Source organism: Protomyctophum parallelum, assembly GCF_964188405.1.
Source record: "Protomyctophum parallelum genome assembly, chromosome: 17".
Lineage (NCBI taxonomy): Eukaryota > Metazoa > Chordata > Actinopteri > Myctophiformes > Myctophidae > Protomyctophum > Protomyctophum parallelum.
In genome coordinates, this window is record NC_139719.1 from 24,895,017 (window position 1) to 24,921,275 (window position 26,259).

The 26,259-nt window shown below is 44.1% G+C and overlaps 1 protein-coding gene across 14 annotated transcripts in view; it reads left to right on the plus strand.

The window, feature by feature from the left end:
• The window catches only part of LOC310874403 (calcium/calmodulin-dependent protein kinase type II subunit gamma), a 78,272-nt gene that overhangs the window by 45,701 nt on the left and 6,312 nt on the right, over positions 1-26,259 (plus strand). The window contains exons 13-21 of one of the 14 annotated variants that reach the window (XM_083787181.1): positions 1,809-1,868; positions 6,333-6,373; positions 7,288-7,371; positions 10,337-10,381; positions 11,312-11,366; positions 11,630-11,710; positions 15,695-15,835; positions 19,036-19,111; positions 22,894-22,988. In XM_083787181.1, coding sequence (XP_083643307.1) covers positions 1,809-1,868; positions 6,333-6,373; positions 7,288-7,371; positions 10,337-10,381; positions 11,312-11,366; positions 11,630-11,710; positions 15,695-15,835; positions 19,036-19,111; positions 22,894-22,988 — 678 coding nt within the window. The remainder of the gene's footprint in view (positions 1-1,808; positions 1,869-6,332; positions 6,374-7,287; positions 7,372-10,336; positions 10,382-11,311; positions 11,367-11,629; positions 11,711-15,694; positions 15,836-19,035; positions 19,112-22,893; positions 22,989-26,259) is intronic. The other 13 variants (XM_083787187.1, XM_083787191.1, XM_083787193.1 and 10 more) reach the window with 13 other exon arrangements.

Sequence of the window (26,259 nt, forward strand, 5' to 3'; positions counted from 1 at the left end):
ATTCCATAGTCTATAGCCATGGTTGCTATGGGAACATCACAGCTATTTAGCACTTATTTGTTTACAAAAGATATCGCCCTTTTGTAACCACCTGTTTGGATAGAAAATGCATCATTTATAAACCGGTAGTGTTAAAGGGTGTTCACCCAATAACTGACTTATTTTCTATCAATTACACACCCCACGAAGCCTTGAATTCATGGAGATTTATGTTTTTGTCGCATCTCTAAGCCAATAATTTGATGACCGGTCGGAGACTCACTTGAGACTCTTTGGGTCTACTACTAGAGACTCTTTGAGACTCTTTGAGTCTACTACCAGAGACTCTTTGAGTCTACTACCAGAGACTCACTTGAGACTCTTTGAGTCTACTACCAGAGACTCTTTGAGTCTACTACCAGAGACTCACTTGAGACTCTTTGAGTCTACTACTAGAGACTCACTTGAGACTCTTTGAGTCTACTACTAGAGACTCACTTGAGACTCTTTGAGTCTACTACTAGAGACTCACTTGAGACTCTTTGAGTCTACTACTAGAGACTCACTTGAGACTCTTTGAGTCTACTACTAGAGACTCACTTGAGACTCTTTGAGTCTACTACTAGAGACTCACTTGAGACTCTTTGAGTCTACTACCAGAGACTCACTTGAGACTCTTTGAGTCTACTACTAGAGACTCACTTGAGACTCTTTGAGTCTACTACCAGAGACTCACTTGAGACTCTTTGTGTCTACTACCAGAGACTCACTTTAGACTCTTTGAGTCTACCAGAGACTCACTTGAGACTCTTTGAGTCTACTACCAGAGACTCACTTGAGACTCTTTGAGTCTACCAGAGACTCACTTGAGACTCTTTGAGTCTACTACCAGAGACTCACTTGAGACTCTTTGAGTCTATCAGAGACTCACTTGAGACTCTTTGAGTCTACTACCAGAGACTCACTTGAGACTCTGAGTCTACCAGAGACTCACTTGAGACTCTTTGAGTCTACTACTAGAGACTCACTTGAGACTCTTTGAGTCTACTACTAGAGACTCACTTGAGACTCTTTGAGTCTACTACTAGAGACTCACTTGAGACTCTTTGAGTCTACTACTAGAGACTCACTTGAGACTCTTTGAGTCTACTACTAGAGACTCACTTGAGACTCTTTGAGTCTACTACCAGAGACTCACTTGAGACTCTTTGAGTCTACTACTAGAGACTCACTTGAGACTCTTTGAGTCTACTACCAGAGACTCACTTGAGACTCTTTGTGTCTACTACCAGAGACTCACTTTAGACTCTTTGAGTCTACCAGAGACTCACTTGAGACTCTTTGAGTCTACTACCAGAGACTCACTTGAGACTCTTTGAGTCTACCAGAGACTCACTTGAGACTCTTTGAGTCTACTACCAGAGACTCACTTGAGACTCTTTGAGTCTATCAGAGACTCACTTGAGACTCTTTGAGTCTACTACCAGAGACTCACTTGAGATTCTTTGAGTACTACCAGAGACTCTTTGAGTCTACTACCGGAGATTCGGGAATGATTATGCGACAACAAAAGCCCCATGAATTCAAGGCATCATGTGAGTATTAGTAATTGATAGAAAAGGTCATTTTGGGGATGAACTATCCCTTTGAGGAGCAGGGTTGGAAACAGCTGGTTGCTATAGAGTCATGGTTGAACAGTATAATATTAGTTGGTGTGAGTTATATATATATATATATATATATTTTTTTTTAATACGCACTGTGAAGGCCGTCCTAATAATACCTTGCATAATAGCTCCTCCCAACTTGTAGCGTTTCTGTCCCAATAGTGGGCCGGCAGCATACCAACTCTGCTGTTGCCTCCTCCACTGCCTCGCTGGCTCAGGAAGGTACGTCCCAGAGACACGCCCATCCACTTCCTCTCTACACACACGCCTACTTCCTGGCTATATATATATTTCTTTGGGGGGGGGGGTCCACTCACAACAATCATCGAGATTAAGATGAGATAAAAGAAATGAACAACGGCACAAAACAACCGAACTGTTATCTCATCTTAATGGGCTCATTCATCCCTGCTCATTCCCCTTTCCTTCAACCTCATAGTTTACCCTGCACGCAGCCTCTGCAAGCCTGCCCTCAACCTCTAATAACATGCGCTCTTACTTAACACACACAAACACTCTCTCTCGCGCGCGCGCGCGCGCGCGCGCGCGCGCGCACACACACACACACACACACACACACACACACACACACACACACACACACACACACACACACACACACACAGAGAGCCAGACAGACACGGGTCATCCCCATTTTGCACCAAATGTTACTCACCGTGCACTCAGCTAAGCTCGTATTTACAGTAGTTGTCACGCACCGAAAATAGCAGATCCACATGACCACGATGCGTCGCGGTGATGATATCTTGTAGATATGCGTGGTAGATTAAAGATGGGCTTGTAGATTTGTATATGACAACACTGCCCTACTTGGCACAACGAGCACAACTCGGACATCATCATACACTTTTAACACAAAAAACACATAAATAAAACACTATATAAATAAATGCGCTATATGAATGCAGTCCATTTACCATTTTACACACAAGCCTCTCCTTAACGTCCATCAATCGTGTTATTTCTGTAGTTCACACCAACCAAGTCATCAACTCATATCCTCTTCCTCCACCCTAGTCCCAAATGACAAGATATTTATCTTTGCCATTAAGGGAACATTAGCCAACTTCCTGACCCAACCACTCCCCTCTCTCCTCCACTTTCATCCCACTACCCCTCCCCCCCCCCCCTCCCCTCCCCCCTTTACTCCCAATGTCCAGGGCTTATCACGGGGTTGGGATGGGGGGGATGGGGAGTGGCGTGTATCTGGGGGGCGACTGACACTGCTGGGAGCCGGCAGGAGCTGGGTTGGCGTGCTGCCATCGTCTGACCTTCAGAGGGCGGAAGGGGAGGTTTAGGGGAGTGGGGGCGCGTCGACTGATCAGAGGTCGAGACGTGCTGTGGAGGAGGGAGTTGGACTGTGAGGTGGGCGGGAGGGCAGGGGCTGTTTCGGGGGCTTGTCTCGGTCTGCCCACGCAGTACACATGTACACTGTCAGTGTATATGTGCGGCGGCCTTTCCTGACAAATCCCCAGCGAGCCCTGCCCCACCCCCCCCTTTCCCCGTCCTGTTGCCCTCTTTTCCTCCTCATAGGTTTAGCACTTTGAAAAGAATAACAAAATCAAGCGCCTCCTCACATGACTTCATTGAGGAGTGAAGGCTGGATTCTTCTATCAAAGTATCTAAACGGGGACTGCTGCTCTCGTCTCGCCGGGAGGGGTCTGGCGTGGCGGGGCGAGAGGAGCGGGGGGGTGGGGGGGTTGGTGAAGGTCGGCGATGCCAATGGTGGCTCCTGGGATTTTTCTTCCACAGGCAGCACAAGGTGTAGAGCAGACCGGATTCTCTGTCACCGTTTCCTTTCTTAAAGACTAGAGAAGCCCTTCTGCTCTGCAGCTGATCCTAGGATCAATCTGGAGACACTGAATGAAACTGAAACATTGTGAGAAGAAGACATGTCGAGAGGAAAAAATGCCACTGGTTAGAGAATGGTTTGAAGCAATGTTGATGAATGCAATGCATGATGGGAGTGCCCTGCGATTCCGGAATGAAAGTGGTGGCGTGATTGTAAAAGTCAGGCAGACACCGGACTGATCGCCCTGCTCGTAAGTGCCACCCAGTGACGTATATGACATCATCGCTCCAACGTGACGGAAGCTCAGACCAAACCCTTCCCACGACTTCCTCGTTGGTCTCAGCTCTGATTGATTGGCTCATTCATCCGATGGGTGACACTCGACTACCGCCAATGCTGTTCTCCGTGGCTCTCAACTGCCAGCTTTACTCCCTCCTTAGAATGGCTGAGACGAGGCTTTGCGGTTTGCTTATGAACCTCCCCCTCTTTACCCAATCAATGTCCTAAGACAGTATGACGGAAACGTGGAAGTATTTGTTTTATTAGTCTTAAATGAGGATAATGTTTGTTTTTGCCTTGCTGCCTCTCGCATGTAGATGTCCCGTTATAGTACTTGCTACAGTACAGTATATACTTCTGAGGCGTGCCTTTAGATTATTTTCCTGAAGCCTGATTTGTGCTTGGTCGTGCGCCCGGCTCGCACACAGAAGAAAATGCCGATCTACAAGCTCCTCATGTGTTGCACAAAGTATAAATCAGGCCCCAATGCTTTGTTTGTTCCACCGGTAATAATCACTTATCTGACACGTGGACGGAGTAGCTCATCCCACTCCACTTGTAGATCAGCTGGTTTTACACCCATCCAGCCGTTGTCAGATCAGTGATCATGCTCCCTGCGGGGGAAAAGGCAGCATTGTGAGATTATTATTGGAACACGGCCCCCCCATGCTGTCCGAGAGCATCCTGCCTGTCGGCTGCTCTCCTGGGGCATTAGTCCTGATTATTTAAAAGGGCACAAGCCAATCGGCCCTCTTCTCCTCCTGTATTGTGGAATGAAAGCTATGCATCCTGGGGCCTGTAGTTTCCTTTTTGAATGCTGCATGGCCAAGCCAAAATAGAACATCTAGACGTACGCTAAGATCATGGAGCATGATAATTCCACAGGCGTGCTATCTTAAATACGCTATGCCCCTCTTGACCTTCTCATGTATTGTAATTCTGTGCCCTCGATTTCTATATTCACTTTTTTTCTTCCCCATTTCCTTCTCCCACTTGTTATCGTAAGGTAAGAAACATGCGATTATTTTTTAGAGTGAAATCATATAATATATATAAATGATCTATATAAAAAAAACAATGTGTGTGCTGTCTGCTGTGTGAGAGAAAGGGGTAGCAACAACCAGACGGCAGTGATGACTGGAACCTTTAAAGGAAAGCATTGATTTACATTAACCTGACTCGTCCACATAAAGAGTCTTGGCGGCTGTTTAGGACTGACCATCACTCTGGTTCAGACCTGCCAGACAAACAGGAAATGGATGGAGAGAGAACAAAAGTTTACTTTGCTCTCAGGTTTTCTGTATCCCCCAGATGGCCATGAATGCGTTATGATGGTGTGGTGATGCATTCCGCAGAGTGTAGCAACCTGCGAAGGCCCAACAGGAAAACACCCCGGATTGGTGCATTAAACGTAGGCTGTTACCTGGGCAGTTTGAATTAACCATATTTTTAAAAGAGAATCTGTGAAAATGGCAGGAATATCGCGCCATGTTGTGAGCTGGTAGATCGACTATTTCCGCTGTTGCTTTGTTTTTAAAATTTTGGAGGAGACAACTTTCTGCCTACAAGACTCTTGGACTTGAGTAATGTGGTCATAGCACGTAGCACTTAAATTGTCATTTTTGGAGCACTTCTGAAGATGCACCATTCTGACACGCCTGTGTTGCCCAACAATCATTTTCAATCAAATATATTCAATTTGCCATGGGCCAAAGAGAAATTCTCCAGCAATTCCCCATAACCTAATATTTTACGCTAATGAAATGGTAGGACTTAAAATAGATTGGTTTGCAGGACAATACCCATGATCAATGATGCACAACCAGCAAGAGACGGTGGAGTTTAGAGACAGGCAATTATGTTGAGGCATGAAACATGTGTTTGTTTCATTTAGTAGTCAATTAGTTTTGCCCATTTATTCTCCCAATTGTATTCGTTATGCCACTGAAGCCTACCCACACACATCTCTGTGTTGCCACTGCTCTCGTGTGCCATTCTGCTCACCTACTCATCTGTTCAACACCCCCGCTGGCCCAGCCTGTAGCGGCGACGCACAATTGCCCGGTTCCCACGAGACTTCCTCTCCCAAACACGGCCAATGGTGTTTGCATAGACGCAAGGCCAGGCCGGATACATTGCGGTGTATTCACACCCCTAGACTCTGCAGTGGTGGACGGGTGCTTTACCCCTGGATCACATTCGCTGGTTTTGTTGTGGTTTAAATAATTAATCTTGGTTACGGTTATGGCTACGTTTACACATGCGTGAGGTTTGGTGAGGTTAGGTGAGGTTAGGTTAAGTGTCATCTGCGTACAGAGGTTAGTTACAGAGATTGTGCTCCGCTCGGGTTCCACTCATCGTACAATGCACTCTGGGTATCGTCCTGCTAAACTAATCCATTCTGAAGCCTACCCTTCCGATGCTCCGATGGCAACTTCCTCCATACTCTGGCTGGTGGTGAGTTGAGCTGAAGATGCATGGAACTGAGTGAAGTAAAGTTTATGCTGAGATGAGAGGACACTAAAACCCTCTTCTTTCTCTTCCTCTCTCTCTCTCTCTCTCTCTCTCTCTCTCTCTCTCTCTCTCTCTCACAGCTTGCAAAAGTTTACTCAACAAGAAATCGGATTCAGCCAAGGTAAGGATGTCTGCTCAGCCCCATGGTCTTTGGTCTGTCTCCCCAAATCCTCCCCTTTCTCTCTTTCTCATTTATCTACCACACCTGCTAATAACCCCCTCGCTACAAAGTAGTCCGGGATGTGATTGTGTTATTTGGACGACTACAGAAATCCATTTATCCACTTTATTTCAAGTGGTTCAGAATGGTGGTGCCGATCACATCCCTGATGGTATCGCGGAGACAATCCCTTCCCTCAATCTCTCTCTCTCTCACCCTCTTTCTCCCTCACATCCTCTCCCTGTCTCAACTCTACAAGGTTTTGTTGCTCTCTTTTATGGGAAATCTGTCTTTCTGTCCCTGTGTAAAAGCGCGGCTGCCTTCTCCTCTTCCTCCCCTTTCTCTCTCTCTCTCTCTCTCTCTCTCTCTCTCTCTCTCTCTCTCTCTCTCTCTCTCTCTCTCTCTCTCTCTCTCTCTCTCTCTCTCTCTGTGTCCATCCCCGTCTCCCCTGCCCCAGGGGTCACTCCATGCAGTTAAGTGGCGGAGGCATAGAGAGTTAGTCAAGCAGTAAAAGGATGATCTAAAGGGCTATTCTTCTGCACTCAACCCTCTCATTTAGCCTGTTAGCTCAACAGCCTGCGAGCCTCCACCGAGATTACCCGCCTCCCCTCCCCTCCCACCCTCATCCCCGAACGATGGGTGATCGTACAGCGTGCTTGCATTGTGTACACAGATGTGTGTGTGTGTGTGTGTGTGTGTGCGTGCGCGTGCGTGTGTGTGATCATCTGTGTGTACATTATATGCTTGTTTACATGTCAATGTATACAAGCATCTTTGTGCGACTGTGTCCTTTTTACAGTTTGTGGATGTGTGCGTGGTGTGCGTGCCCACGTTCGTCATTGACCCTATGCCTTCTCTTTGCGTCTCCGCCCCAGCCTTCGACCAACAACAGTAAGAACAGCATAGTGAGCGCCATCAATGCCCTGAAAGACTCCAGCATGGCGACCAACTCCCAGATGGTACAGTAGTTCTCGCCACCCCATCATCATCATCATCAACCACCCCCTCCCTTCCCATCGCATCCCCCCATCAACACCACCCTACACACCCCGTATTGTCATGGTAGCTCTGTGTCTCATCCATCAGGTCTGTGGCCCAATTCCAATGTCCCCCTCCCTTGTTACAGACTGACAACTCCGGACTAAATACAGTTACATAATGGGCTAATTTTGATTTGCCAAGGGGTCTATTTTGCAGAATTGCCCCTGTCGTCCAGTTTCCCCAGCAGACCTCAGTGGCCCTCATAGCGTACAGTGGAACTCATAAGCATTTTGCTACTGAAACGATTTGTTGCTGTAAAATTATTATTATTATTTTCATGAAACTCTATCAGTTGTCATTTCACACACACACACACACACACATCCATGCCTTGGCTGTCCCACACAAGTGAGCGCAGTCTGCTAAACAGTGCTGTTATTCCTGCAAGTCCTGGAAAAGACACGCTGTGCTGTACAGTACAGTACAGTACAGTACAGTACAGTACAGTACAGTACAGTACAGTACAGTACAGTACAGTACAGTACAGTACAGTACAGTACAGTACAGTACAGTACAGTACAGTACAGTACAGTACAGTACATTCACTTTTATTGGCAGTTGTGCCAAAAGCGTTCACCCCAAAACATGATTTACATTCAAGACTGGTGGCTTGTGTGGGACAACTTTAGGCATGGATGTGTATTAGAGATGCGCAGATGTCCTCTCACTTTGCCCTAATGCACGTGTGTGCAAATAAATTATCCACCCGTCATCCAACCGCATTAACTATATTATTCAATACCGCAATCGGCATCTTTCAAAGTATTATTTTTGTTTTATTAAAATTACGGTACTGAGCAGTTCTATTCAAAGTAATTAAACTAAACATAAAATGTGCAATGTTACTGCAACTTCCCGGCGCGCATAAACAAAATCTAGTGGCCATTATGGCCAACATTAACAAAATAATCTGGACAAAATTGGGCATATAAAGTGCTAACTGCACACAGCATTGTAGCTTATAAAGCAACCAGCCTAACCAAAACTGCAAACTGGTGCCTGCCTGCCTGTGACTGCAACTTCCCGCACAGAAATAAAGTCCAGTGGCCACTAGCCAACATTAACAAAATAAAATATGAACAGAATTGGGCATATAAAGTGCTCAGCACTGCCCACTGCTGCCTTGCAGCTTATAAAGCAGCATAGCTGCCAAAACTGGTGCCTGATAGTGGCCTAACAGGTAAACAGGCCTATTCTTTCTTTTTAACTCATTCACTGTTTTCACTTTACGTTAAAAAAAACAATTTATAAAACACACACCGAGTCACGAACACAAGCACACAGATATTTTATGGATCGGATATTTTAGATAGATGTCATTCATTTATTTCACCCGCGGTTTATCTGATATGAATTAATAATAATTATATTTCATTGACCCAAAACCATAATGTGTATGTAATGACAACTAATAACAGATTCACGGGGGGAGGGGGGGGAATCACTTTTGAGTTCATACTTGACGATGAATGAACTGTACGGTAGCCTGCCAACGGTAGCGCCAGCTACATGATGTAAACAGACCGACTGCGAGTGCACGTCACTTCCACCAAGCCAAATAGGCAGCGTAACCAATGAAAACAATGGGGTTGTGGACTCGTCGACGACGTGGTACACAGAATTTGCTGCAGCCATCATCAGTGTCGTATAGTGGAAACATTATCTCTCCCCGGTTATCCACCGTTCAGGAGGTGTCGATGTTGTAACTTTCCCAGGCAGCAGGCGTGGGTTTTGTTCTTTTCCTGTGCTCCTAATAGAACATTTCTTGGCTGCTGTAGGGAAAGCGGTACTCTATGTTCCATGATCCATTACAAACGCTCTTGGCTACATCTTTGAAACTCAAGCTGCTACGCGTGCTTCTCGTTTAGTTTGCCAACTCTAGAAAGCGTTAGAGAGTATGTGCATACATTTACTGTCGAGTTGTAATTCTGTAGAACCTCATCGTCAATCCTGTCTTACTCACTCGTTGTGTTTGGACTCATCTTGAGGCCCCCTACACAGTTCATCATCCTTTGCTGCTATTTTTGACTCGTCTTCACTAGAACTTCCTACTGACTCGCCAACCTCCAGTCTGCTAGTAGGTTGGAAAGCGGCGCTCTTCACTATCACAGCCCACCTCGGTCCTTCTAACCTCCTTCAGAAACCCAACCGCCTACTAGCCTGCGCTAACCTGTCTTCCCACGCAGCCACTGAAGTCCTCCGCCGTACTATGAAATCTTCCTCATCTCCTAAACAAGCCATTACTCTCTCTCAGATAATACTTCACGGGCATGCTTTCGTTTAGTGTGTGTGTGTGTGTGTGTGTGTGTGTGAGAGAATCTGTTGTTTTATAGTGGGGTCTCAAAATTTGATAGCAGCTGGGAACAAAATATTTGTTATTGTCTAGTTTGTATGAAAACCTTGTATTTGTTTAACCCATTTAAACCTGAGGCAAATTTTAATTTTTTATTAAAATTATTATATAATTATTATTATTATTTAAATATTACATTATTATAATATGTATTATAATTGTTTTAATCATACACATAGTTATTTATTTATTTAAAAAACGACTTAAAATTGTGAAAATAGCCGATCTCCAGGCTCAATGTAGCTTGTAGATCTGCTATAATCTGTGCGACACACTTGCATAATGAAGTAGGGCTTTAATTTACGGAAAAACAAAAACAAAACCAAAAAAAAAAACATACACATTTGAAACACGGAGATGCAAGGTTTATTGCCCAACAGCAGTGAGTGACTGTAATAACAACTCAAATGACACGGTATAAAAGGGTTTAATATGAACCATGCCTCGTAAGGAAACGTTACCAGACGTACTGATGTTTTTGGGGATGTCGTGTGGAATAACCCGTGGTGTTCACCATTTCTACCTTACAGGAATCCCAGAGTACTGTGGTCCACAACCCTCCTGATGGCATCAAGGTGAGACTTTTGTTACCCACGTAAAACCCTTTAACCCATTTAGGCCTGACCTCAAAATTTTTAAAAAAATCTTCCAATCCTCCAGTTTTCTGAAAAAAATATTTTCACGATTTTTCAAAAATAGCAGACCTACAAGCTCGTACGCGTTATGAGCTTGTAGATCTGCTATTTTTCAATAGCTAAATTATAACATAATGTGTAAAACACCAAAAGGGGTTGCCGCCCCCCTTTAACCCATTCACTGTAGGCCTGACGTCAAATTAAAAAGAAAAGTATTCTAAATCATGACAGTTTTCTGAAAAACGGAAAAACCTGTTTCTATGTCAGTGGTGCTCAATATTTCATGTCAAGGACCCCAAAAATTATATGTAATTGGCCGCCGATTCCCATCTGAAAATATGTTGTTCCAGGGTCCCCCCCAGAAGCAAAGATTTGAGTTAGAAACGTTCACTGTGAAAGAATATATTCTAAGATTTGCACCACATTTTGACGATTTTTCTAAAATAGCAGATCTACAAGCTTATGAGCTTGTAGATCCCAAAGTATTTCCCAAAAGTATTTTGGCCACAGTGTTGGTTACATTATGTTGTAGTAACATACTTATACAACATAACATACATACTACACAATTCTCAAAATACAAATTGCAGTTAAGATGCAGTTTGTGGTTCGCCATCTACCCGACAGGCATTTGGTCTTGTCATCTCAGTACAGCAAAATAACTTGACGCAGCTACGGGCATGAATAGAAGGGGGGGGGGGGGGGGGGGAAATTATAACATTTTATCATGACTCCGAAATGAATCGTTTTCACGGCAAGCCTATTTGGTCCGATGCCAACTTCAGTTTCTGTGTCTCACTCTTCTCTCTCTCTCTTTTTCTCCCTCACCTGTCGCTTCCCGCCTTGCGCCCGCTTGCCCGTCTGCCGCAGGGATCAACGGAGAGCAACGCCACCAACGACGAGGAGGAGATGAAAGGTAAGAAAGGTACTCTGTCCTTTTTGATCTCCTCTTCCTCCCCATCTCCTTCTCCCTCCCCCGATCCCTCCCTCCCTCTAGAGAGGTGTGTGTGGGTTTTCTAGTAGCGACCCGCGCGTTGCTAAGGGGGTGGCCGAGATACTGTGTGCGTGTGTCTCTCTTACATACTCTTGACTGTGTGCCTGCGGTGTGCGTGTGTGTGTGTGTGTGACTGCGTGCTTGTATTTTGTGTCTGGTTGCGTTTGGTGTATGTGTGTGTGCGTGCGTTCTAGCGGACAGCTCGGCGCTGAGTCAGAGCAGTGCCACAGAGGAGATGCCCCCCCTTCTGCCCTCACCTCAAAGCGCGCCTGCCAGTAAGTTTACTCACGGCAGCCAAGGGCTATACAGTCGTCCCCCCTTCCCCGTCCGTCCCCCCTTCCCCGTCCGTCCTTCTCCAGTGGGCCCGTGAGGGAACCCCCCCCACCCACCCTATCCCCCCACCCTCACTGTGTTGTTGCAGTCACTGGGCAACACCCCCACCCCCCCGCCACACACACCACCACCTCTCGGTGTCCCTTCCTTCACTTCTTTGGTCCGCCCAGCTTTTGTGTTGCTCTGACCTGTCTGTGTGTGTGTGTGTGTGTGTGTGTGTGTATGTATGTGTGTGCGTGTGCATGTGTGCTCCATGGCGATCACTACCAGTAGGACTATGCCCCACCCCCCACCCCCGTTCCCCTGCCACGGCCCTATTTGTCCTGCTAGTAGGCCAACCCGAGCTGGAAGATGCCACTGCTGACGTTGTCCTCCGCTGGCCTCTATCTATCTATCTATCTCTGCTCCGATGCCTGATTTATACTCGGCTGCGTGCCTGCGCCGCGAGCCCCCCCCCCAAAGAAAACTGCCAATCTACAAGCTCTGCAGCCGCAGTGGGTTGGTTGTGAGCTTGTTGGTCGGGTGCTGATCCGGGCACACGAAGTGTAAATCAACCTTTGACCGTCTTGTCTGCCTGCCCCACTGACTGCTGCAGGACTTTCTAGTGCTTTCTCTCTCTCCTCCTCCTCCTCTGCTACTCCCCTGTGTGTTCTCCTCTCCTCTGCTCCTCTGTCAGCTCTTCTCTTCTCTCCTCTCCCCCTCTGTTCATTCTTAGCCTCCTCATTATTCTCCTCTCTCGTTCATTCCTCTACTCTTCGTCTCCTCCTTCTATTCTTGTCCTTCCTCTGTTCTGTTTTCCTTTCTCGTCGCTCATCTATTCTCCACACGCTATCTTCTCTCTCTCTCTCTCTCTCTCTCTCCTTGTCCTTGTTTTCTCCTCTCCTCTCTCTTTACTGGGCTAACCCTCTTTTTTTTATACTCGGCTGCACGCCCGGTGTCACGCGATGAAAACAGCCGATCTGCAAACAAATGCATCGCAAGCTTTGTAGATCTGCCGGGGGGGGGGGGGGCAACACCGCCGCGCAACAAAGTACAAATGGTGCTTAACACACCTGCACAGAAGGATGGTTTCATATCACCTGCCTCTTCTCCCTTCACAGCTGGTTTCAGCTGTTCGTCTTCTTCTCATCCTCTCTTCGTCTTCTCTTCTTTCATGCCCTCCCGCATCTTACAGTATGTCCTCTCTCCATCTCTTTCTCTCTCTTGCTCTCTCTCTCAATCCCTCTCTCCTTCCCAACACTGCTTTCCCCCAGGCCTGCTGTGAGCCAATAACAAAAAATAACAACAACACTACAGCTTTGGCTCCAGCCTCTTTTGCACGCATCCTTTGGATTTTCTTCAGCTAAAAAAAACACAACCAAAACAAATCTTTGACAATGGGCTATTCAGTTCTAATTAGAACATTAGAACCAGAGGAAAATTGAGCGGAACTAAAGCGCTGGGACAAGGATGAGTGTATTAAAAATGACAGATGCATCACGGGGGATGCATCACATGCCGTGACGCCATCAAACATCATGCTCACCTTGCCCCTAGCCTCATAGTGTGGACGTGCTGCTGTCTCCCATGTTGTCCACATGCATGTCTGTCAAAACACAAGGCTTGGGATCCTTGTAGGATGTTAACGATTCAGCTGACTTTTACCATTCCCTCTTTAACGGTCCGATTCCTTCAATTATTATTATTTTTGTAATACTGTTTTTATTAGGCATTTTTTGTATATGACAACTTATATGACAATCTTTGACAATAATAATGAGTTATTCAGTTATATAAAATGAAAGATAAAGACAGGTAATGAAAATTCCACATACAATACATAATAAAAATCCTTCAATTATTTTTAACATAATTATATCAATATAATTTTTTGATAAACACATGCAATCATACATACAGTGGTTCTCAAACTGGGGTCATGGGACCATCTGGGTTAGTTGAGAGGGTTCCAAAAGGACCCTTACAGCAGTGTTGTTTTGACAGCGAAATTTGATTCTAGTTTTAGTCAGTCTCTTTTTATTTAGTTTTAGTCACATTTAGTCACCTGGAATGTTTTAGTGTCTAGTTTTTGTCGACTAAATATCATAAGGTTTCCCAGTTTAAATAATATTTAAACCAGCAAAAAAATCATTTTGGCCTGAAAAGGTTGAGAACAACTGCTAGAGCAGATGTGAAGTCCCCAGAACGGCTCTGACGGTCGGTGGGATTGAACCAATTCCGGTTCCTCGATGTTGGATCCAGTTCATCCGGTTCCCGGATCCCAACCCTAATCTAAAACCTTTGTTTGATTTGGGACTGCAACTATCAATTAACCCCTTAGTGATTAATCCATTCATTCTTTTTTTTAGGTTCAAGGCAAAGCGTTTTTTTTTTTTTTGTTGTAAATCAACGAATCAAAGAACATTTATTTTTCTGATTAACCACTGAGTATTAAAATTTGCTGATTTAGATTGAGCTTGTAGTTATTTTTTATTATTATTATTTTCTTTTTTTTAAATCGATTTAAATCGGTTCGTTCAATTAATGGTTGCAGCCTGTGTGTCTGTGTGCGTGTGCGTGTGTGTGTGTGTGTGTGTGTGTGTGTGTGTGTGTGCATGCGTGTGTCTCTTGTCTTGTTCACTGTGAGATTTCTGTGTACTAACCCTGCGGCCGCCATGTCTGTTCTTGTTCAGTGTTCTAACTTCTGCTGTTTGTCTTGGTGTAAGCATGTTCCATGGAGTCGCCGATCCGTCTGTGTGTTCTTTTTGTATGTGTGTGTTTGCGACAGAGTGCCTGCACAGCGTGTATTTACGTCTGTCCACACTTGTGGAAGTGGTTGTGTACAGTACACGTGCACGTGTCTGTATTTGCACTACAGTATGTCCGCATCTGTGCACTTGCGATAGTCTGACTGACTTTTGTGTTTGTGCAGGCTTTGCGCTGTATGGATGGGACGACAATCGTTATCTGTATTTATCGTGAAATTAATTGTCCTCGTCATATTACACTCGGATGAATTAGCTTGGTGTTAAAACAGACCTGTAAAGAGCGCATTTGGTTCTTATTTCACTGAGGGCTTGTAGACTAGAATATGCTGGGGCTTAAAGTGGCATTTAAAGTTTTTTTTTAGCATATTTTGATTATCGTTATCCCAATTATTTTTTCCACAATAATCGCGCCGTGTATTTTTCCCGTCGTGCCATCCCCAGTGTACGCGCTTGTGAGAGTGTATTTTGTTACATGCGTACATGCGGTTAGTTAGTTACGCGTTACTCGCGTGTCTCAGGGACCTGCCGTACTAAGTTGTGTGTCGTCTGTGTCGTGCACCGAACGTAGGCGATCTAGTACAAGCTCATACAACGCGGCACGTCGTTGTATGAGCTTGTAGATGGACTATGTTGGGTGAATGACACCGGCCACGCAACTAGGTCCAGCTCAAGGCAGAGTGTGTTGGTGGTGTGCACGTTTGTGGCATGACGTGTGCAGGGGCTGTCACCATTATGACATTTCAGTTGACGATTAATTGTCGCTCAAATACTTGCAATTAATGATATAATTGCGACTCTGTTGTTGGAACATTGGAACATTATGAATGAAAAAAATGTTTATTTTTGCCTTTTTTAAACAAAAGAAAATTGCTGATCTACAAGCACAAAACTCATGTAGATCTGATATTTCATTGTTTAAAAAACAATACTGTATATGAAAATGATTCAACGTCATGGTGACGATTATACAAACAGAATCGCGATTATCTCAAATAATTTGGTGATTATGTAATAATCATGACAGGCCTAGTTGTGTGTATATCTGTCGTGTGTGTGTGACTGTGTGTGTGTGACTGTGTGTGTGTGACACTGTGTGTGACTGTGTGTCACTGTGTGTGTGTCACTGTGTGTGTGCGTGCGTGCGTGTGCATGTGTTGACCGTGCCTATGTCTGTTCCAGCTGTTCCGCCGCATGACGTAAAGCGCATGGCATGGAACAGCACGGGCGACAATGGCTCCGCCCCGGAGTCGGAGCACGTCCCTCCTCCCGTCGCTCCACTAGGGGGCAGCAGCGTCCGCACTAAAAGCAACACTCAGCAGAGTAAGCAAAAACCTGATCCCAACAACAACACCTGTTTGAAGAGCGACACCTAGTGGTGGACACGCACACCGCATCGCAGTTGATTAAAGCAGATGTTTCTCAAACATTTCCATGTTTCATATCGTTGCCCGACAGCAATGATATGGCATGTTTGGTTTATTTCACCTATAATAATGTGCCTACACATATAACAATGACAGGGTTTATTTCACCTATAATAATGTGCCTACACATATAACAATGACAGGGTTTATTTCACCTATAATAATGTGCCTACACATATAACAATGCCAAGGTTAAAGGAAGAAGACGCTGGGGTGGTTTTAAGCATTTCTAGATCATGTTTAACCCATTTAAGTTTTCTGAAAAACCCAGTGGTTCTCAAACATTTTCAGGTCAAGGACCCTCAAAGATATATGTAATTGGCCCCCATCTGAAAAGAATGTTGTTCCAGAAGCAGTTAAAAACGTTCTGAAAGGATATATATTCAAAGATTTGCGCCACATTTTCATAATTTTTCAAAAATAGCAGATCTACAAGCTCGTAGTGCAGCACTTGGTGCCGCGCTCCGAGCTTGTAGATCTGCTATTTTTCAATAGCTAAAGTATAACATAATGCTTAAAACACCAAAAGGGGTTCCCGCCCTGGATGGGTTCAGACAAAAAATTGTCTGTTACTGAAGCTCGTCGAAAAGATCAACCAAAGCCTCAGGAAACGTCTAATCATCACAAGGCCACAAACAAATTCAGTGTCATGGTGTCTGAAAAGAGTACTGCTAAATCAGCACTTTTTATCTTCTCCAGAGCAAAATTGTCAAAGCTGGTTAACCCATTGAGACCCGAGGCCGATTCTACAAAGGTCTTCTATATCCTAATCTAAAAAAAACCTAACGTTGCTATATCATTGGTTCCCAAGCTTTTTCATGTCAAGGACCCCCAAAATTATATATATATATTTGGTCTAATTTACGAGCTCAACCAAAAATAAGCTTTTAACATGGTCCGGTTGCTAAGCACCTGTCACCTCCAGCACTAGGATCTTTGGTCTTTGCACAAGGCCCCATAGACTTCTGTTCAAAGTAGGATTTCAAAGCCTAACTCTGGAAATACGAGCGCTGTCCATGGTGATCGCCATCCATCCAAGGTTCGGATGTCATTTGTGATTATTTTTTTTGTAACGCATCGCTCCCGACATGTTAACATTTCTGGTTACAATGGTGATCTTGAGGCTGGTAAACAGGAAATGAACATGAGGAAAAATCAGAGAATCGGCTGGCAAGGCTTAGCTACACTCTGCTGCCACCTAGCGTCGCAAAAAAGAGCAATTTTTTTAATAATGATCGACAAGTTTGTAGATTTGTCTTAGTATTATTTATTTCTTTTTAGAATATTTTCTCCTAGAATGAAAAATTTATCATTTTCAGCATCAACGTCGCAAATTCACTACTGCACATCGCGGAGGACGCAATGCAGCGAAGGCAAACTGGGTCCGTTATTGTACAAAAACGCTTTCACTTCTTGATAGAATATTAAAACTGGAAGCGTTTTTTCATTACTAATCTGGAAGAAAAACAGTACAGTTCATCTGAATTATGAAACAACATAATTATTTAATGATTTCTTGGTAACTGGTTTTGCTTGCACATTTCTGCATTGACAGAGCTGTCATTATGAGAGTATTGAACAACAACCCTCTAAAATCACCATGTTAATTTCCTTTTTCCAAAGTTCAGATATAATGCACCGTGAAATAATTATCTTGTGCCTGGCCTATTTTCGCTCGGGTTGGCTTTGAGGACCTAGTTATGATTGGCTGCGAACCAATACTCTGAACCCATACTCTGAAACGTTGCTTAAGCCAATGGGAGTGTCTCCTAAGCCCTGAAAGGCCGCAACGTGGATGTGTTACAGAACAAAACAGTGATTGAACCAAAAAATTCACGTCGGAAACTAAAGCAAACTATGGCCGCGAGGTTGTCACAGAGAAACATACACGTTAATTTGTTTTTAATAATAATAATAGGGGGAAAAAAGAAAAAAAACTGGGACAGATGCACAACAGAGTGCTTGTTTCACCTGGCAGTTTAATGATACGTGTGGCATTCTTGTTTATATTGTAATACTTGTTACACTGAAATATCGCAATGTCAGTTAGTTTCTTCCAATATGGTTCACCCTTAAATAATCTACACACATTGGGGACAGCAGGTTGAAGTGGCCAGTGGTCAAGTCACCTTGCCATTAGTAGGACCAGCATGTGCTGTTGCAATTCTAATCTTCTGTGTTACGTGTGTTATAACAATGCACTTCAACGTGAAGGAGACATTATTGCACATTTATGCAGTGGTTCTTACGTTTTTACGGACCCCCAAATTTATGTTTTTGGTGTACAAGAGTGTCGCACAAAACTAGTGAAAATGGCAGATCTACAAGCTCTTAGCCTGGAAATCAGACGAATCTGCCATAGCAATAAACAAACCTGCCCTCTGCTGATTTGGTCTGACACTGCTCAGTTCTGATTAGATTTCTCTCCCTCTGAGGAAGTGAGGGACCAATCAGGAACCATGTACTGTATGTCAATATATCACCAGAGGCATTTTTTTTTAAATCCGCCCTTTGGAGATACAGGTTGGTTCACATGCCAGGCTAACGAGCTCTGTGACACGTTGTGAGCTTGTAAATCGTCTATTTTCACTATTTTAACCCATTAAAACCGGTATCACAGCATCTGTGTCATTTTAGGTTTTTGTGTTGGCTATTCAAAAATACATCTGCTATTTTTGAACATTGTACAAACATCTTGGAAGTGTGAGAACCACTGATTTTGAAGGCATTTGTAAAATAATAAAATCATAATAAAAAAGGAACGTTTGTTTTTAGGTTCCCACCCCGACGGCCACAATAAATAGTGTGTGTAAGTGGCGTTTAAGCATGGAAGGTGAGAGAGGGCAGGACGTGACTGTACGGTACGCTGAGTCACTGCAGGTCAGCACTGAGGATGAGGCGAAGGCAACGCGGCTATTTATGGCCAGGAGGAAAGGCTAGAAGAGTCTGTAGAGAGAAACGCCACCTGCTTCATCATCCTCTCATGTTTACCGCCCCTGTATCTGTCCCCTCCTTCCCCCCCCCACTCTCTCTTTCTCTCTCTCTCTCTCTCTCAACCTCTGTGTCTCTCTCTCCTTCTCTCTCTCGTCCCTCTAGGTCGTAAGCAAGAGATCATCAAGATAACGGAGCAACTTATCGAGGCTGTCAACAATGGAGACTTTGACGCTTACACGTGAGTTTACAGCAAGTTCCAATAAGTTTCCTGTCGTGCCGCTGGAGTCACGTCGCGTCCGGACTCGGGTGTTTTATTGGTGGTTATCAGTGTTGCCTTTGCGACGTTGGGCTTCTTTTTCTGTAAAGTCGCTTGTAAATATTGGCGGTTGCGAGGTGTGTTTTTTACCAGCTGGTCCATATTCAGTCACTGCGCTAGTCCTGACCTTTTCCTCATTTGCTGTCCTTTAAGCCAATGGGAGCTCCGCAATGTCTTCCCATACTCTGAACGGGCGCAAGAGCGTCATCACCGACTGATGAATGAAGCAGTCAGTGCAACACGTTCACCCTAGCCTCGATACCCAGGCTTTCATTTCGTCTGCGCGAAAGATGAAAGCCTGGAAAAAGCCGTGGGCTGAACCAGTCTAAAAGTGGGAGTCAACCCTTCCGGGTGGGCGTCGCTCTAAATGATGTGACGTAGCGCTGCACTAGGGGGGAGAGGAGGGGCCGGGGGTGACGGACAGAACGATGAGATCCAATCAGGGTGCGCGCATTTCTGAGGCGCGACCCGCCCCTCTAGACCAGAAATGTCTCTGCTTAGGTCAGGCTACGTTCACCCGAACATCCTCTCAGGCTATGGCATCACATCACAACTGCCGCTATATAAAGAGGGAAATGTGCATCAGTTGTAGGGACGGAGCTCGTTGTCTCCACCAGGCCGAAGGCATGGGGGGAAGAGTATGTTTTGCACTCCGTCCGTCCGTCCGTCCGTGTGTCCGTCCGTGTGTGTGTCCGTGAGCAGCTAATCTCCGGCACCGTTAACCCGGTCGATGCCAAATTTTGCGCACACACTCCCTGGATGCCAACGATGAACCTCTGCCCCAAAATTTCCAGAACGGCCTGTCATAGCGCCACCAGGAGGCCGCTTTGTGAAAAACAAGTTTTTGCACAGTACACCTACAGATTTTGTCCAAACATCGCGCAAATTGGTACACAGTCTCTCTAGAGCCATTCAATGAAACGGGTCTTTTAGATTTCTCAGACTCCATCCTGATTGGTTAAGATTGGCTTCCAAAGTTCACAGGAGTGCTCAGTTTCAAACAAAATGCTGCAAATCAGGAACACATCACGTCATTTCCGTGAAATTGTGCACGCACATTCCCACTATGAACAATTTCAACTCAGCCTCAAGGTGGCGCTATAACTGGCCGAAAAGTGTTTTTACCTCTAATTTACTTTTGTTGCCCTTTTATCCAACCACCAGATGAAGGCAAGCTGCAATGTCCTACATTCCTATCCTGGTGGAGACCTGTGCCCAGAAGGACACTTTTTCTAGTTCATTTTGATTGATAACGATCACCTTATCGATCAGGCTTATCGAGCCCACTATCAAGCTTTTTCTATTATTTTGTGGAAAGACAGGAGACAATACATTCTGAACAGAACCAGTATCTTTTACTAGGGCCTTCAAGTACAGTACATTTCTAACAGGCAATTGACCTTTTACCAATAAAATAATATTAAAGAAACTGTTAAACTTAAGTGTTATTTTGTTTACCCTGGCAGCACTGGTTGGCAGGTATCAATACACTTTTAGACTGACATGTTTGTGCCAGCATGGATGATTGCATTTATTTCTTGATCGCCTCTTGTCTTGATTGTTTGAACATGACGTCATGGGCCGCTATGCTCGATAACAGGCTTGATAAACCTAAAGCTTATTGATAACTGGTACTCAATAAGCTTGTTATCGGATTTTATCGGGTATCCGTTATCGCTAATCCCTAATCAGTTGTCTCAATAATCGAAACATGTTTTATTTGGTTGCTGACTGGGCCTAACAACACAGTTTTCCCGACATCGTCCCTCCCCCATCTGACTACACTACATTGTCAGCGGTTTGTCTGATGCAATAGCCTAGTTAAATTATTAGATCATTAGAAACTTGTACATCGGGTATTTTCAAAATGTCCTGTGTATATACGTTTAATGTACTCATGCTGGCCTATAGTTACTTATTTTGGGCTAGCAACACTGGCTAGGATGAAACTTTGATTTGATAAACCGTTATCTGTGTCCCATGGGGTCTGGAAGACCAGAGGCAGGATGTGAGGCTCTTTAATTACAATGGAGAAAGTGACCATGAGCACAGATTATGACCGACATTCACTGTAAATGTGAGCGCCTGACCGATGGCAGCATTTTGAGTCTGATCCGGATATTGAATAGTCCTTGTTTTGTCAAAAAGTGCAACATTTTCTAATAAATTAGAAAAAGTATAATTTACTTAATTTAATAAAAGAGAATTGTATGACATGTACAAAGTATGGGGAAAGAAAGTTTGAAATGATTGCAAACTTAACTACTGATACTGATGTTGACCAAAAGAAAGTCAAATAGGGACAAATGTATCGTAAATATTGGACGGTCCATTCTCCACAAACCGCATAACGTTCTGAACAGATCTGACATTGATTATTCAATGTAATTGAACAGCCCTGCAGCTGTTGATTATTCGTCTTCAGACAGACAAATCAGGAGGAGATTCTCTTCGTTTTTCGAGACCTGTCTCAAAAAACAACATGCAACAACACACACTCTAGCCACGTAGAAAGAGAGAAATCACCGGAAGACAGATGACATTGATTGATTGATGATACCTTATCTTATCGATCGCGTTGTGCGAGTTGTCTACTATCAATCAACAAATCAGATAGACGTCGACTAGATGTAAATGAATGCGGAGGAAATCTGCCGTAACGTTGCACATGGTTCTCGTTCTTAAAAACGACTTACCAAAACAATATCGGCTCAATTGGCCAAGAGTGGAATCTTTGATGATTAGAGTCCATCAGGGCGCCGCTATACTAGTGACTTTTCTGTTTTACAGGGTTAGGGTCATGTTACATTAAAAATCTTTGTTGAAAATAGCCGACCGACACCGTGGCCCGTTGTAAGCTTGTCAGTCTGCTATTTTTTGCAAAAGGTTTCCCCACAAATGGATACACACATTTTAAAGGAGAATTCCATACTAGAAGGCTTTCTTACCTTTTTATTTGTAGTTGTTACATCACCAAAGAGGTCCAGGTGTTATTTTGTGCAAAAGCACATTATTGGCTATTTCCCCTACCATAAGCCCTCAATGAATTGCATTGAATTGAATGGGGCATTGGGGTACTAATTTGCTTATTTCCATTGCTCAAAAAATTTTTTTTTTAATATATCCTCTCTTCATAATGTAAATAGTATCCCAAGTGGCACACTTTACTACTTATTTCGATGGAAATAAGCGAATTAGCACAAAAACCCAACCCCCATTGAGGGCTTATATTAGCGGAAATAGCCAATAATTTTTTTTGCACAAAATAACACCTGGACCTCTTTAGTGGGGACGTAACGACTACAAATAAAGGTAAGAAAGCCTTCTAGCATGGAATTCTCCTTTAAAGGTATATTCAGTGATTTCACTTAATTCAAATATCACTTATTTTTTTGTTTTGTTGTGATAATCCTCTCTACTATAGAGTGTGCTGACCATATAAGGAGTTCCTCCCTGTCCCCAGTTAACCCCTGGGGGTCAAAAAACCTTAGGTTTTGTTTTTGGCTCTCTATCCTGATTGGATGAAAGGCTTAGGTCCCAGCCAAAAACGAAACCTAAGGTTTTTTGAGTGAAATCACTGAATATACCTTTAAGTGGTTGAGATTCTTTGGTTGAACACTTGGATTTATGTTGAATAGGCTACTTACTGACCTCTCACTTCCTCTCTGCTCTCTCTATTGCCCTACTGTCGTTTTTATTTCCAGGAGGATTTGCGATCCCGGCCTGACCTCCTTTGAGCCAGAGGCACTGGGCAACCTGGTGGAAGGAATGGACTTCCACAAGTTCTACTTTGAGAACCGTGAGTTATGCTACAACGCTGTGGTTCTAAAAAAAAAGAAGATGAAAAGAAGATAATGCAAGAGATCGCCATACAAGAAGATTTGTCTTCTGCTATTTTTAGCGTAGCTAGGCTATCGGTACCTACTGGTGCTGTCTACGCGTATGTTCGTAGACAACCGTATACTCCATATATGAAAGCAGCGACCGTCTATTTACCTTTTAGCATTGCTCCGGTTAGTATGGAGAGCCTCCAGAGTCCCCACCAACTATGGGATTTTTAAATTCAGTTCCATCGAGCGTCCATTATAACTGGATTTTCAAAGCGCTGTACCTCAAAAGGTTCAAGAGCTGTCCATGGTGAGCCGCCGCGCACCCAGACGATCATAACTGGTTGTAATGATAGCTACTGTAAGGGGTCTGAGCTAATGCGAGTTTTCACTGTGCTCACACCTGCCTATAACCCGGAAAGGAAGCAAGGAGTGTAGAGTTAGAGTGGACGCGTGGCATTCCGTAGTATGCTACCACCTATCGGCACAGAAATAAATAAATAAAATCTATATTGGGGAAATAGATCTACAAGCTCACAAGTCACATTGTGCCACGCTGTGGGCTTATATTGCTAAAGTTTTTTAACTGTTGTGATAAACAATTTTTGCCGTCGGCCCCCTGGAGCCCTTTCAAGGCCCCCTGGGGGGAGGGACGACGACTGAGAACGACTGTCCTGCCAAAATGTGCCAAGCCGGGGTTAATTAACGTTTCTGCGCACGGCCTGCTCGACCGGGGCCCATCGATGCTGCAGGGCTGTTAGGAGTTTGAGTGTCCTGCTCAGGGACACTCGGACACGTAGCCGGGCAAAGCCGAGGGTGGAAGGCAGCGATGACCTTCTGATTAGCAGATGGCCTCTCTACCCACTCAGCAGTACATACAGTATGGCCGCTCTCTGGAGACACGCTGTTGGCTCACGCATGCTTTTCAAATGCTGTCGCCATGCAGTCTGTGCAACAGAAGCACTGTAAAAAACATTCCAATATGTTTTCTGCTATCTGTGTTGTATTGTCGGTAGTATTACTGATGAATTGAGTACAAAGGACCACAATGGAAACAAACCCCTGGGGCTTTTTTATGCTCTTAGCATAAGCATAACCTTTGACTGTACTACTGTACCTAGTGATGTTTATAAGTGTGTCAAGAATTCAATCAATCAATATTCAATCAAAATACACACACACACACACACACACACACACTTTCCCACTTTGGTGTCTCTGGCCATCTGTAAACGCAGAATAAAATGTAACACGCAGCAGCATTTGTAGGGTTTAAATGGCTAACCTTAAAGAACGAGAAGGGTGGGGATTTCCATGGACAATAAAACGTGGGCCTTTTGTTCAGTCCATCAAAGGAGGTCGATGAAAGTCACTTTAGTTTCCTTTGATGTGAGTGACAAATGACGTGACACTGTGTGTGCACTGTACACGGGGCTGGCCTGCGGTCTGGCCTGCACGTTTCAGTCCAGCCACAACAAACACACAGGAATGACAGGTACAGTCAATGCACCTATTGGCCAGCTGCACACACACGCACACACACACACACACACACACGTATGCTTAGTGCCTACAGGCCACACACAATAGAACCGTGGCTGGTACAGCCAGTTCTCATACATACACACACACACACACACACACAATACAGTGATCGTGCAGTCAAACCATGCTCTGTCCAGTTATAGCATTAGAATATGGTAACAAGTATAACTCGTCAAGTTTAACGTTTGTGTAGGACTGGGTACCATAATATGATAACCTTGTCATGGCACCAAAACAAACTGCCTATTGATTGACATCTTTATTGATCATGAAAAACATGTACCTGTATTCAACATTACATAACTTGGCCCATCATAATCAAAAGGATAATCACAAAAACAATTATGTACGTCAATTAAAGCAAATGAATCAATGCTACCCTCAACGCCATTGCCGTAGCAATTGCTCTTTTATAGCGCTTTCGATTGATCGAGTCATAATGCTACTCACGTTAGCATCGGGTTGCTAGCTGTTGTTATAACACTGGGTCGCCCATCTTCGATCGTCGTCACCATAAACACTCATTCTATGTTTCTTTCAATCGCCTGCATCTCCTATTCCTTGTCCCAGATGGCATTTTTGGTCAAAACAAGGTTTATTCCACGGCAGGGAGCCGACGCTGTGATGCATTCCACTGCACTTGGTTAGCTCCGTTTGATACACAGGACCTGACCACGCATCGTACAACTTCCTAGTTTATGATCAACACCAGAAGTCTGGAAATGTCAAAATAAGAGCTGACCTGGGACAAATGCTGGCGTGAATTATATCATCATTTGTCAATAAATGCTAGCACTGTAAATGTTAACTTATCCTCCATAGTAGAACATTGTTAAAATAACTGATCTATAACTAATACGTCAAATTTAATTTATGCCAATTGCGTGTGACGCAATAGTCGCCAAGAACTGACATTTCAACTGCTGCGCCCTTTCATCTTAAAAGTTAATTTGAGATGAAAGAGCATTTTAAGTGGTCAAACTAGCATGTTCAATCTTCCAGAAAATCCTAATGAATGAACCTTTTTTTATTTTTTACCCCATTTCTTCACCCAGTGTCAATTATCTAATGCAGAGGTTTTAAACTGGTAGTCCGTGAAGGTATAGCATGTGGTCCCTGACTTTTTTTTGATTGATTGAAATATTTATTAACAGTTTGTAGAATTTACAGTACATTTTAAGCACAAACTCAATACAAAGACTGTCAACTGTGAGTGGACGACCCAATTAAGCATTACACTTGTTTACAACAGGGTCCACATTGTTCAATTCATCAAAACATTTAAAGACATACAAACATTTAGAGACATACAAATAGACATTTCTATGTAGCTAAAGTACAGAACAGGAATTCATCATATGGGAAGCAAAAAAGGGAAAAGATACAATATACAGTGAGGGGGGGGGGGTGGGGGGGGATTCAGATTTTACAGAGGCCAGTTTCGAATTGCAGCCATCCGTAGGTGCCCTTTGAGAGCGGTTTTGAAGGAGTCAAGGGATTCACATGTCTTAATGACTGTTGGTATGGCGTTCCACATTTTGGTGGCATAGGAGCGAAAATAATTTAGTCCCTTGTTTGTGCCGAATCTGGGTTGTACATGGTTTGTTGCACTCCCTCTGGTGTTGTGGGTGTGGACTTCGTTTACATTAAGGAAGTATTTAGACAGGTACATGGGTATCTTGGTGGTGTATCGAATCT